The 13,466-nt window shown below is 47.1% G+C and overlaps 1 protein-coding gene across 3 annotated transcripts in view; it reads right to left on the bottom strand.

Moving 5' to 3' along the window:
- DLG4 (discs large MAGUK scaffold protein 4) overlaps window positions 1–11,575 on the bottom strand; it is a 129,098-nt gene extending 117,523 nt beyond the window's left edge. For all 3 annotated transcript variants that reach the window (XM_083472558.1, XM_083472553.1, XM_083472557.1), the window contains exons 1-2: window positions 11,459–11,575; window positions 8,807–8,877 (exon numbers count right to left, since the gene is read on the bottom strand). In XM_083472558.1, coding sequence (XP_083328684.1) covers window positions 8,807–8,877; window positions 11,459–11,552 — 165 coding nt within the window. In that variant the 5' untranslated portion in view covers window positions 11,553–11,575. The remainder of the gene's footprint in view (window positions 1–8,806; window positions 8,878–11,458) is intronic.
- Between the last annotated feature and the right edge of the window lie 1,891 nt (window positions 11,576–13,466).

Below are 13,466 nucleotides of genomic sequence, written 5' to 3' on the forward strand. Positions count from 1 at the left end.
AAACGCTCTACCACTATGGTCCTTCCCAAATTACAGTCACAAGAATAGGGTAGGTCCTAAATATATCATTCTTGGGTGGCAGTGGTCAGGATAAAGAGCTGCATTTTCACCATATGAGGAGAAACCTGGCGTGAAGGTTGCAGGTGCACCTCTGTAGGGAAGGAATTCCACAACTTAGGGACTGATTGTCCCTCAGTGGTGGAGCATCTGCTTTGCATGTAGGAGGTCCTAGGTTCAATCCGCAATGGCATCTTAAGGGGGGCTGGGGGAAAACCCTGCCTGAAGAACCGCTGCCAGACGGTATAGACAATACTGGGCTAGACAGATTTACGGCCCAGCTCAGAATAAGGTACAGCTTCCCATGATCCTAACTTAGGGGTTGTCCCAGAGAACCACCACCCCAAAGCTCTGATGCCAGAGGAACTACCAAGAGCTGATCATTCTCTGCTGATCTTAACACCTGAGAGGATCTGTGGGAAAAGAAGAGGAGTCCTTTCAGCTATTTGAGGCCCTAAGTCCTATTTGGCAGCCTATACTCTTCTTTTCGGTTCTTATAGGTGGCCCACCACCCCACAGTGGCTTTCAGGCCCTTCCCCAATGTCCCACATGTTATTAAAATTTATCTTTTCAGGTGAACACTTCCAACAGGAACCCTAAAACAGTCACTGATTTGACTTCAGCCCTTCCCACTTAGTGCAAGACAAAGCGAGTACAAGGCCAGCCAGATTAGAGACACCATGAGCAGCAGATGAGGGGGCCGAAATTTGAGGAGCACTTGCTTTGGCCCTGCAAGCTGTCTTGGGAGACAAGACATTCTGACTGTGCTTTTGAGGAGGCAAGCTTGAGAGACTCTTCAGCTGCTAGGCATTATGTCTCGCATTCTAGGAAGGGTTTTTAAATTTCTGTAAGGCAGGCAGAGCAAGAGATCCAACCCAAGAGGTTCCCCTGCACAAGCAGTGAGTTGTACCCCATCTTAATTCATAGGAGGAGGGACACCAAGATGCCTCCCTTCCCCATTACAGCCAGGATATTTTTATTAGTATTCTTCCATAACAGGTGTTTGGCTGGCCTTCATATATACCAGGGATGGGAACCTTTGACCCTCCAGATGTTGCTGGACTGATGGGAGTGGGGACTCCAACAGCTTCTGCAAAGCCAAAGGTTCCTCATTCTGGAGCTAAACACAGAATGAACCCTTCTGGATTGCCTGAACTACTGTTAATATTATAAAGCCTCACATGGTTCAGGGCCCCAATCCCCTTAGGGACCACCTTTCCCCACATGAACCTACCTGATCACCAGAGACCCTTCTTGCCCTGCCCCCTCCAAGAGAGGCACAGAAGTTGGCAGCATGAGAGCAGGCATTCTCAGTGGTGGCTCCCTGATTGTGGAGTGCTCTCCCCAGAGTGTTGGATGCACCTAATTCCATCAATATCAGCCATTGAGCACCAGTCAAAGACATTCCTGTTTCCCCATGCATTTGGCTCAATGTGGAGGTCGCAGGGTATGACGATCCCCATGCCTGTATTTTTGTTCATCTTTCAGCAGGGTGGGGTAGGATTTATCACTTTCTTTGTTACAACAGGATGAGCACATTCCACCAATTACAGTAATGGTATTTTATCTTAGTGATGTACTTTAAGTTTTGTATCATGCAGGTTTTTATAACTGTAAGTAGCTTTGAGACAGTTTAGTAGTAAATGACAAATAAATGCAATAATGATAATGATAATCCAGCTCACCAAATCAGACAGTCTGGCACTGAAATTCATCATCATCATCATCTAACTAAATAATAGCAGTGATATTATTATTATTCAGGCTCCTAAGACCAGACAGTCTGCAGGATGCCAGGTTAGCAAAGGCTGCCCTAGGACTTCATAGCCAGAGCTTGAAGTCTGCAGCATTCCCTTGCTACATATGGAAAGGTAGACTGCCCCAGCACACTGAGGAACCCTCTGAAACCCTCCAAGAATTTTCTGGCACCTTGCCCTCCAGCCAGCTTTAGCCCACACTAAACTGCTTCGGCTCTTGGGAGGGAGAGAATCTGTTCCTAGAAAAAGGACTTCCTTCCTGTCACATTGAAACTGGCGGCTGCTGCTCCTTCCTCTTATCCTCTCTCCGTCTCAGCAGACAGGATAAACAAACTCTGTGAAGTCACTCTCACAGTCATTTACACCAGCAACTAAAATTATGAAGTTGTGGGGAGGGGGGTGAATAATCTCTCTTCTGGAGCGAGGTTCAGTTGGGGAAGGAGATGAGAGAGGGCTTATGAGATCATGAGCGCTGAGAGGAAATTGACAAAGCAGGACAAGGGGGTGCAGAGACAAATAAAAATCATGGCCCACAAAAACCACGTCATCCTCAGAAACTTACAGAGAGAACAGAAGAAGAGCTTTGTTGGATCAGGTAAAAAGGTCTACCCGGGCCAGCCTCAAGCTTCCAACAGGTGCCCTAATGGGAAGCCCTCAAGCAGAACACAAGGGCAACAGGGTCTTTATACCTGCTGTGGCTCTAAAAGCAATTGGTGTTCAGTGCTAGACTGCCCTTGGCCATGGAAGTTCCATATAAAGCTATCTCATGCCATCAGGCATCTCATTTAGCACACTTCCAAAGTCTTTTTAAAGTGATGGTAGAGGAAACTGAATTTGCGGCCTTCTGTGAGCAAATAATGTATTCTGTCACCAAGCTGAAGCCCCTTCCAAAAGCCAGTGGTGGATCTCTCCATCTCCATAAATCTGTCTTACCCTTAAGCTACTGACCACCACTCCATGGCAGAGAGTTCAATTCTACACTACTGTCAATCAGTTGCAGAGAGTAAGCTAGGGCAGGGATGTTCATGATCTAATGGTCAATTGCGGGGCCCTGATCGCGCCCCCCCCCCAAAAAGCTTAACAACTCTCGTCAATACAATGGGTCACTGCCAGTTTTTTTATAGATCACAGTCTCTTGGAAGCAGGACGTGCCTGAGCTACAGTATTATTGCAGGGGGACACCTACCCATATCATTAATAATTGCATTATTTTCAGTCATCTCCCTCTTATGCCAACATTTCCTTGGCCCAGCCAACTGTCCCCCTCCCTGCTAGTTTTTCGCAGCCAAGTGGTGATTACTGAGGGGTTATGGTGTAGGTATAGAGAATGGATCTTTTACCCCCTTCCAGTGGAACCAGCATATAAGATTGTTCTGCACAAAACCCCAAACACTCCAACCTGCTGATCATTTCAGTTGACCTTTTCAGCAGGTCTGGCGCCAGCTGTCAACCATTTGACAAGAGGCCCAGAGTCTCAGCAGAGCCCCTCACTTGCCTGACCAGGTTCTGCTGCCATTCACTGCTAAACAGACCTCAGAGGCTTTTCAGCAACAGGAAACGGTCCCACTTTGGAACAGGAGCCAAACCTGAGTCCCATCTGTGCTAGCTTTCCTCCATTTTTATGTCACTCAAAAGTATTATTAATGAACTTATGTAATGCCCTGGCCCACAGATCTATAAAATTTACTAATTTCATATGTCTATAGTTCAAGCAGGATTATAAATATATTAAATCTGTAGATTTAACAGATGTATGGGGCAAGGGATTGCATTTGGGATATTGTAAGATGGCAAGTGGTCACCATGGCCGGGAGCAGAGTTTAGCTCCCACTCAAAAGTGGTGGTGCCCATCCATCAATGAAGTGAATCCAGAAGCCCAGTGGAGGGGCAGTGAGTGGTGCCAACGCAGCCACCACCAAAGCAGCAGCAGCAGAAGCAGCAGCAGAGAAAGCATGTGGTGGCCATGGCAGAGCTGAGCCAAGATCTGCTTAGCTCATCAGCACTGTGCCAAGGGCAACTCTAGTTCTGGTGTTTGTCCTGCTTCTCTGCACCTTTCCCTGCTCTATGCTAGCCATTTTGAGATGAGACAAGCAGAACTGTACCCGGGATTCAAAGTGTGGCTGCCTTATAGATTTGTATAAAACCCATGAGGAAACAGGCTAGCCTTATCTTCTGTCCCTTTCTTAACCCACCCTAGAACAGGAGGGTCATTGGTGAGAAACAGAGAGAAGGCAGATCTAAATTCCAGGCCTTCCAGGATCTGCCCCTCTTTGAGCAACTGCATCTGTGCAGAAAAGCACACTTTCATGCCCCACAAGCCATGCTCTGCCCTTCCCCCACTGGGACTGCTCATTCTCCTTTACTCAGTCCCTATATATGCTTCCCCATCTTCTTAGCAAGGACCATGCTTGTAACATCAATAAATAATCATTCTCAGCATTTATACATAGATTTATGAGTGTTCAAACATTGCTTTAACATGTAACGCATCAGAAATCCTTATAAAGGCAGGTCCCTATTATTCTTCCCAAAGCCATGCAGTTAATCAAGAGAGCCAGTTTGGTGCAGTGGTTAGAGGTATTGGATTAGAACCTGGGAGACTAGAATTCAAATCCCTACATAGCCCTACACTGCATGGCCTTAGGCCAGTCATAGTCTCTCAAGCTAACCTACAGTGCAGGGTTGTTGTGAAGATAAAACAGGGAGTAAGTGAACAATGTATGCCACCTTCAGCTCCTTTGAGGACACATGGAATTTAAACGTGTTGAATAATAAAATAAAAGAATTGCACTTCAAAGGACACACTCCAACCAGGCAAAAACACATGGAAAATGGTCCATAAGGGGCATTGTCTGGGGACAGACAAAGGGCCATATAGAGAGTTTTAGAGGGCTGCTTCCAGACCCCATTCCAGTTATAATTCACCCCATTCAGCAGCCGCTCCACTGCAACATTTTGAACCAGCTGTAAGCTTCTGGACATTCTTCAAAGGCAACCATACGCAAAGCCCATGGTAGTCATTCAAGTGAGTTTTAATACAGACATGCCCAGATCTGACACATCTAGGAAAAGGTGTAGTTAGTACATCAGCCCTGGTCATGCAGAGACTCTCAGTCACTACAGAAACTGGGGTCTCCAGGAGTGAACCTCACCTCACAAATTCTACTTGTTCCTGTTTCACATCCTTATCCTGCCACTCTGCCCTGGTTCCTCAGAAATTGCTTCTATATCCACCCCTGCCCTGTCAACCTCCATTTGACTATTTTGGTGCTGGGGGGAAAGAAACCTGAGCTTGAACCAACTAAGTTATGCTCATAATAGGCCCATTGAAATCAATGGACTTAAGTTAGTCACATTCATTCATTTCAATGGGACTGCTCTGAGAACAACTAATGTTGGATAGAACCCTGTCGCTGTAGAGGCCCTGATCTAGACAGGTCTCCGCTCCATAGTGGGGTGAAGGTGGGAGAAGAGAAAGGGAGCATAAGAAGAGTACTGCAGCAGCAGCTGAATCAAGCCAAAGACCCACCTAGTCCAGCATCTTGTTCTCATAGTGGCCAACTAGATGCCCCAATGAGAAACCCACAAGCAAGACATCCCCAGTGTGTGACAAACAGAGCAGAGGTGTTGGTGAAGAAGTATTCCCCCCCCCTCTCACATGCATGCGCACGCGCGCACACACGCGCGCACACACACACACAATTAACCTGTGGAACTCACTGCTACAGGAAGCTGTAACAGGCAGCAGCAAGAGAAATAGATAACCATAGAATAGTTGGAAGGGACCCATGGGCCATCTAGTCCAACTGCCTGCAATCTCAGCTAAAGCATCCATGACAGATGGCCATTCAATCTCTGTTTAAAAACCTCCAAGGAAGGAGAGTCCACCACCCGTCGTGGGGGTCTGTTCCACTGCTGAACAGCTCTTACTGTCAGAAAGTTTTTCCGAATGTTTAGTTGGAATCTCCTTTCTTGCATCTTGAAGCCATTGGTTTGAGTCCTACCTTCCAGAGCAGGAGAAAACAAGCTTGCTCCCTCCTCTATGTGACAGCCCTTCAGATATTTGAAGATGGCTAATATATATACTCTCACTCTCCTCTTTTCCAGTCTAAACATACCCAGCTCCTCCAAGTGCTCCTTATAAGGTTTAATTTCCATACCCTTGATCATCTTGGTTGCCCTCCTCTGCACACATTCCAACTTGTCAACATCCTTCTTAAATTGTGATGCTCAGAATTGGACCCAGTATTCCATGTGTGGTCTGACTAAGTCAGAATAGAGTGGTACTATTACTTCCCTTGATCTGGACACTATACTTCTGTTTATGCAGCCTAGAACACCATTAGCTCTTTTTTTGCTGCTGAATCACACTGTGGACTCATGTTAAGCCTGTGGTCCACCAAGACCCCTAGATCCTTTTCACATGTACTGCTAGTAAGCCAGGTGTCCCCCATCCTATATTTGTGCATCTGTTCCTCCTGCCTAAGTGCAGAATCTTACATTTGTCCCTACTGAAATTCATTTTGTTAGATACCGCCCAGTTCTCCAATCTGTTAAGGTCATTTTGAATTCTGATTCTGTCTTCTGTGGCATTAGCTACCCCTCCCAGTTTGGTGTCACCTACAAATCTGATGAGCATCCCCTCAATTCCTTCATCCAAGTCATTTATAAAAACACTGAACAACAACAGGCCCAGGACAAAACCCTACAGCCCCCCACTTGTCACTTTTTCCAGGATGATGAGGAACCATTAATGAGTACTCTTTTGGGTAATGACACAGATGAGAGGGTTGTGGAGGTTACTACAGGCTGTGAAGTCCAGGACAAACTAAGTGAGGAACATGCCACTGACAAAGTAGGTAAAGGTAAAGGGACCCCTGACCATTAGGTCCAGTCATGGACGACTCTGGGGTTGCAGTGCTCATCTCGCTTTATTGGCCGAAGGAGCCGGCGTACAGCTTCTGGGTCATGTGGCCAGCATGACTAAGCCGCTTCTGGCAAACCAGAGCAGCGCACGGAAACGGCGTTTACCTTCCCACCGGAGCGGTATCTATTGATCTACTTGCACTTGGACGTGCTTTCGAACTCCTAGGTTGGCAGGATCAGGGACCGAGCAACGGGAGCTCACCCCGTCGCGGGGATTCGAACCACCAACCTTCTGATGGGCAAGTCCTAGGCTCTGTGGTTTAACCCACAGCGCCACCCGCGTCGGTACTGAAGCTCAAAGTCAATGAATCCATGTCTCCATCGTTTCAGGGCACGGGAAAGCACCTGTGGCCTCTAATTGGCCAGATTCATAGAAGCAGATCCACCGTGTGTGTGTGTGAGAGAGAGAGAGAGGGGGGGGGGAGAGAGAGAGAGAAAGAAAGAGAGCCCACAGTTCTTTTCTCCGCTTCTCCTCCGTGTCTGTTTCCCTTCTTCCATTTTCCCAGAAGAGAAGCAGTGAGATTAATTAACCAGAAGTTCACTCAATTAGAAAGAACATCCCCCAACAGTCCTTTAGAGTGCTCCCTCCAACCTATCCGATCCGAACAGTCTGTACTGCTCTGCATACAACCTCAAGGAGTCTGGACGGTTTAATCTTCAACTTCCTGTTGACATGTCTCTTGCTTAAATCATATATAAAGCTGCCTTATATTGTTGGACCGGCACCAGGATCTTAACCACACTAGCCCAGATCCATTCCCAATGGTGATACGGAAGACTGGATTTGGGATCCCCACTCGTGCAAGAGCTGGGTTACACCACACAGCCACAGCTCTTCCCCAAAAACATTTAGCTGTGTTCTGCCTCTCCCTGGCACCCATTTCCCAGTATTCATGTCCTCAAGGGAGAGAAACCTTCAGAAAAGGGCTTGAAATGAAAAGGGCTCTTGGAACTTCAGGTGTACAGTGGTACCTCAGGTTACATACGCTTCAGGTTACATACGCTTCAGGTTACAGACTCCGCTAACCCAGAAATATTACCTCAGGTTAAGAACTTTGCTTCAGGATGAGAACAGAAATCGTGCCCCGGCGGCGCGGCGGCAGCAGGAGGCCCCATTAGCTAAAGTGTTGCTTCAGGTTAAGAACAGTTAAGAACAGGTTAAGAACGGACCTCTGGAACGAATTAAGTACTTAACCCGAGGTACCACTGTAGAAAGATACTGCTTTGATGGCCCCAGGAGGGCCCCAAGGTCTGGTCTAAAGGCACATGATGCCATCACCTTGCTGAAGTTAAGCAAGTCTAAGTCAGAACAGTACTTGAATTGGTGACTGCCTAGGAACCACATGTATGTCGCCTTGGGTTTCATGTCAAAAGAAATAAGAGAGATATAAATGTAAAGAAATTTCTAAATTAAATAAATAAGATGATGTTAACTAGCTAGCTAGCAATCCACTCAGGGACCACAGAATCACTTCAAATTTACATTGGATTTCCCCCCCTCCCCCCATTGGTGCACAATAAGAACATTAGAAAAGCCCTGCTGGATCAGGCCAAAGCAGTCCCATCTAGTTCAGCATCCTGTTCTCACAGTGGCCAGCCAGATGCCTGTGAGAAACCCACTAACAGGATCCAAACACAAGAGCCTTCTCCCCTCCTGCGATTTCCAGCAACTGGCATACAAAAGCACTGCTGCCTTCGACTGTGGAGGCAAAGCACAACTATTGTGGCTAGTAGCCATTATTTATTTTTAGATGATGATGATGATGATGATGATGTTGATCATATACCGCCCTTCATCAAAAGATATCAGGGCTCCTCACAAGATAAAAATACAAATAAGTAGCTAAAACAAAAGCGACAAACAATAGCCCTATCCTCCTCCATGAACTTATCTAATCCTCTTTTGAAGACATTCAATTTGGTGGCTATCACAGCCTCCTGTGGCAGCAAATTCTGTAATTCTACTGAGGCACACAATCCAAGGTTGGAGGAGTTGGGCTCAGGAGTACTAAGAAAGCAAACAGCTATAGGAAGAGGAAGGAAATCACTGATAAAAGAGCACCTACCTTAGGCCGAGACCTCCGTGAAGTTGTGGGGCGAGTGTCTGAAATGGTCACTTCATAAAACTCCTGGATATCTAAACCAAGAGCATGGATGGAAAGTCAAATAATTTTTAATATTAGATAAAAAGGGGGGGGATCCCCAATATTTCTTTTTCTTCTTTTGTCTGAAAAATAAAAGCCACTATCTGGGAGGCACATTTTCACAAAACAGGCCTTGGAGGAGCCTCCTCTGCAAAGAACATCCTCCTGCAAGGTAGGCCCAGGGGAGCAGCTGGCCACACAGGTGTGGGAAGAAAAGGACTTAGGACTCCCCAGGTGCACACCAAGCGCCTTACAGCTGAGCTCCTAGATGCTTCCGGGCATCCCATCCCTACCTCCCTTCAGCCCAGCTCAGAAGTAATTATGAAACTCAGATTAAAGCCTATATTTAGACCCACGAGCTGAGCCAAACCCCTCCCTGGCTGGCTGGCTGAGTCTCTGCAGGTGCAGCTCTGGCATCAGGAGGAGGAGGAGGAAGATAAGGAGGCTACTGCCTCCTAGCATTAGGTAGACTCAGCAGGACAAGGCTCTTGGGCCCTGAAGCAAGGGTGAGAGATGAGAGGGCTGAGTGGCTGGGGGAAAGTAGCCCCCAAACCCATACACCTGGGCACCCTCCATGCTGAAAGCTCAGCAAGGCTCACCACAAGCTTCATCTTCCGCCTCCTCCCTCCCCTTCAAAGCTCAGGCTTTGCCTAATTCCCCTCTGATTCCCTAATTCCCAATGAAGAAGAAAGTCTTCCCTAACTTTGGCCAACCTCTTTCCCCCACAATTCCCCTTCTAAACCCCAGCCAACCAACAAGCTCCTCCCACTTTTAAGCTTCACCCACCTCTCCCCCCCCCCATTGCTTCATTGCTTTAAAACCCTCCTCAATTTATCAAGTTCAGATAAGCAACTGCCCCAGCTAGATCCTCTTCCCTTTCCTCAGGGAATTATGCTTCATAGACCCCAGCCTGGAGCCTTCCAGATGTTTTGGACTACTATCAGCTGAGGCTGATGGGTGTTGTAGTCCAAAGCATCTAGAAGGCTCTAAGTTGGTGAAGGCTCAGGTACCCATTTCAAAAAGTATTTGTACTTCGTTGGCTATTTGAACCCGTGTGCAACCCGCCCACCTGCAAAACAAATTAAACACAGTTGCTTCATTTCCCCCCTTGGCCTTCTGCATTTTTAGCTCCTCTAAACAGTGTTTTGAAATCTTGGGAAATTACAGGACTTGAGATCCCTGCTCAAAAATAACTTAAGATCTTTTAATCTAAAAATATATTCAAGAACTGTTTTTCAAAAACTTCTCTCCTGGGAAACGGCGGTCATTGAAAATTTTAGTGGGAATTCTCCCTGCCCTGCCCCCTCCAATATGCAATGTCTGCTTGCCCATTTACACCACTATTTAGGAGAGGGCTGCAGCTCAGTGGCAGAGCCTCTGCAGAAGATCCTAGGTCCAATCCTTGGTGGCGTCTGCACATAGAACTGGGAGACATTCCCTGTCTGAAACCCTGGGGAGCTGCTGCCAGTCAGTGTAGAGAATATTGAGCCACATGGACCAATAGTCTCAGCATAAGGCAGCTTCCTCTTCTTTCTGCCTCTCCAAGAAGCTTTCAGGTTCTTTTTCGCTTCCTGCACACTTTCTCAGTAGCCCTCCTTCACAACGCCACACTTCATTGGCTTCTGCACCTAGTTCTCTAGCTCATCTAGACATATGGGGCAGGCAGGGCTTATTAACTTCAAGGCCTCAGGCTGCATCAACAGAAGTCTAGGGTCCAGATCAAGGGAAGTCATAGTCACACTCGATTCTTTCTTGGTCAGACCACACCCGGAGTACTGTGTCCAGTTCTGGACACCACAATTTAAGACGGATATTTACAAGCTGGAGTGTGGGCAGAGGAGGGTGACAAAGATGATCAAGGGTCTGGAAACCAAGTTGTATGAAGAATGGTTGAGGGAACTGGGTATGTTTAGCCTGGTAAAGAGGAGACTGGGAGGAGATATGTTAGCATCTTCAAATATCTCAAGGGCTGTCACATGGAAGATGAGGGATAGGACCCAAACCAGTAGATTTAAGTTACAAGAAAGGAGATTCCAACTAAATATCAGGAATAAATTTCTGATGGTAAGAACTGCTTGACAGTGGAACAGACTCCCTCGGGAGGTGGTGGACTCTCCCTTCACTGGAGGTTTTTAAGCAAAAGTTGGATGGCCGCCTGTCTTGTATGATCTCGTAGAGATTCCTGCATTGCAAAGAGTTGGACTAGATGACCCTTGGGTCCCTTCCAACTCTACAATTCTATGATTCTTTTGTTAATCAAGATGAGTGTGGCTCTGAGCACATTCAGAGTGCATTCCCTGCCCTGCACCTCATACTCCACATTTGGGAGTTGGGCTGTTAGGAGGGAAATGACTCATGCATTGACTTTCAGAAACTAAACTACTTTTTCCTAACCTGGAGCCCACTAGCTGTTTTGGACTACAACATCTGGTGGGCCCCAGACTTGGGAAAGCTGGACTGAGTACTGCATGTAAGCCCTGCCCCTTGCCCATTAGGCTCCTCCTCAATTTCTTCAAGCAGCACCCTGGCTTGCTCCCCCCATCAGTCCTGGTGTCAGCTACCTCCCATACGCACCCAGGAGAGCCTGAAACAGTTCGCTTTGGAAAATCCCAAGGAGTTTTTCTGCCTTGTGTCGGAAATTCTGGTCCAGCAACAATGACTCTTCCATGAGGCGCAGGGCCGCCGTCGTGTCTGGAACAGAGGAGAAGAGAAAGAGGGAAGGGGGTTCAACACCAGTCCCATACCCACAAACAAACACACATAAAAGGGAAGATTTGGTTTCCCCCCTCACTTGGAGAGGAGGAGGTAATGAGGCAACAGGACAGGGGCTCTGGGGTTAACCCCCCACTCTAGAAAGGGACGATGCCATTTTTTTCATCCCCGGCCTCAGTTTGCTCAGCTGTAAAATGGACATCCGTGCTATGGCCTGTCTCAAGTGCAGGCATTTAGGTAGGTAGGTAGGTAGGTAGGTAATTGTTGTGCATACCCGGTAATTCTATTTTATTTATTTAACAGAATTTGTTTGCCAATTAATTGTAAAAACCTCTAAGTAGTTTATATAAAATATACATTAAAATTATTTCTAAAAACTAGTTGACCTCCCCCCCCCCCAAAAAAAAGAGTGATAAAATCACCAGTTAACAATATACAGTATAGAAGAAACTTACATCTAAAAATATTAACTTGACCAGTCTGGATTGGCTTGCCTACGCAGAAGTGTTTTTTAGCAGGCACCAAACACAATACCGTAAGGTGCCTGCCTAGAAAGAACATAAGAAGAGTCCTGCTGGATCAGGCCAATGGTTCATCTAGTCTAGCATCCTGTCCTCACGGGGGCCACACAGGTGCCTCTGGGAAGCCTGCAAACAGAACCCAAGTGCAGCAGCAATGCTCTCCCCACCTGCAGTTCCTACCAACTGGTGTTCTGAAAGCATGTTGCCTCTGACAGTGGAGGGAGACTGCAGCCATCATGGCTAATAGCCGTTGATAGTGTAGCCTTACTGGACTTTACTAATTGGTAGGGTGAGCGTTGCTCCCGGACGGGAGGAAGGAAGTCAAATGACACCGAGGGTTGGTTCAGAGAAAGAGTTGATTCTGCTCTCTGGATAGCAGAAGGCACTTGTGTGGTCAGCTCACAGCAAGTCCAAAGAAATGAGAAATTTCATGCAGTATATATATATCCTCCAGACACCCTCTCCCCCCTTCCCCAGGAATTCAAGCACATCAGCTTATACACATAAGTTGACATCCATGACCATAAACAGTTATTCCTGTTCCGGTGCTCTTGACGTGCCAAGTTCTTGACATGCCAAATTCTCCATGAATTTGTCTAAACTTCTTTTAATACTATCCAAGTTCGTGGCCATCACTGCTTCCTGTGAGAGTAAGTCCCATAGTTTCAACAAGGCACTGTGTGAAGAAGTACTTTTTAAATCTGTCCTGAATCTCCCAACATTCAGCTTCACTGGATGTCCGTGAGTTCTAGGAGTTATGATCAAAGGATGAAAACTTTTCTCTTTCCACCTTTTCCATGCCATTCTCTACCCACTTTCTTCACATAAAAGGTAAAGGTAAAGGGACCCCTGACCATTAGGTCCAGTCGTGACCGACTCTGGGGTTGTGGCGCTCATCTCGCTTTACTGGCCGAGGGAGCCGGCGTACAACTTCCGGGTAATGTGGCCAGCAGGACTAACCTGCTTCTGGCAAGCCAGGGCAGTGCACAGAAACGCTGTTTACCTTCCCGCCGGTGCGGTACCTCTTTATCTACTTGTACTTGGACGTGCTTTTGAACTGCTAGGTTGGCAGGAGCTGGAACAGAGCAGCAGGAGCTCACCCCGTCGTGGGGATTCAAACCGCTGACCTTCTGATCGGCAAGTCCTAGGCTCTGTGGTTTAACCCACAGCGCCACCCGCCTCCCTTCTTCACATAGCACATAGTTAAACTATGAAACTCGCATGAGTCTGTGAAGGCCACCAACTTGGGATGTTTTAATAGAAGATTGGACAAATTCATGGAGGCGGCTATTGATGGCTGCCAGCCATGTTGGCTATGCTCTGTCTCCACCGATACTTCTGATCCCAGT

The sequence above is a fragment of the Podarcis liolepis genome (genome assembly GCF_965112155.1).
Source record: "Podarcis liolepis genome assembly, chromosome: 13".
Classification (NCBI taxonomy): Eukaryota; Metazoa; Chordata; class Lepidosauria; order Squamata; family Lacertidae; genus Podarcis; species Podarcis liolepis.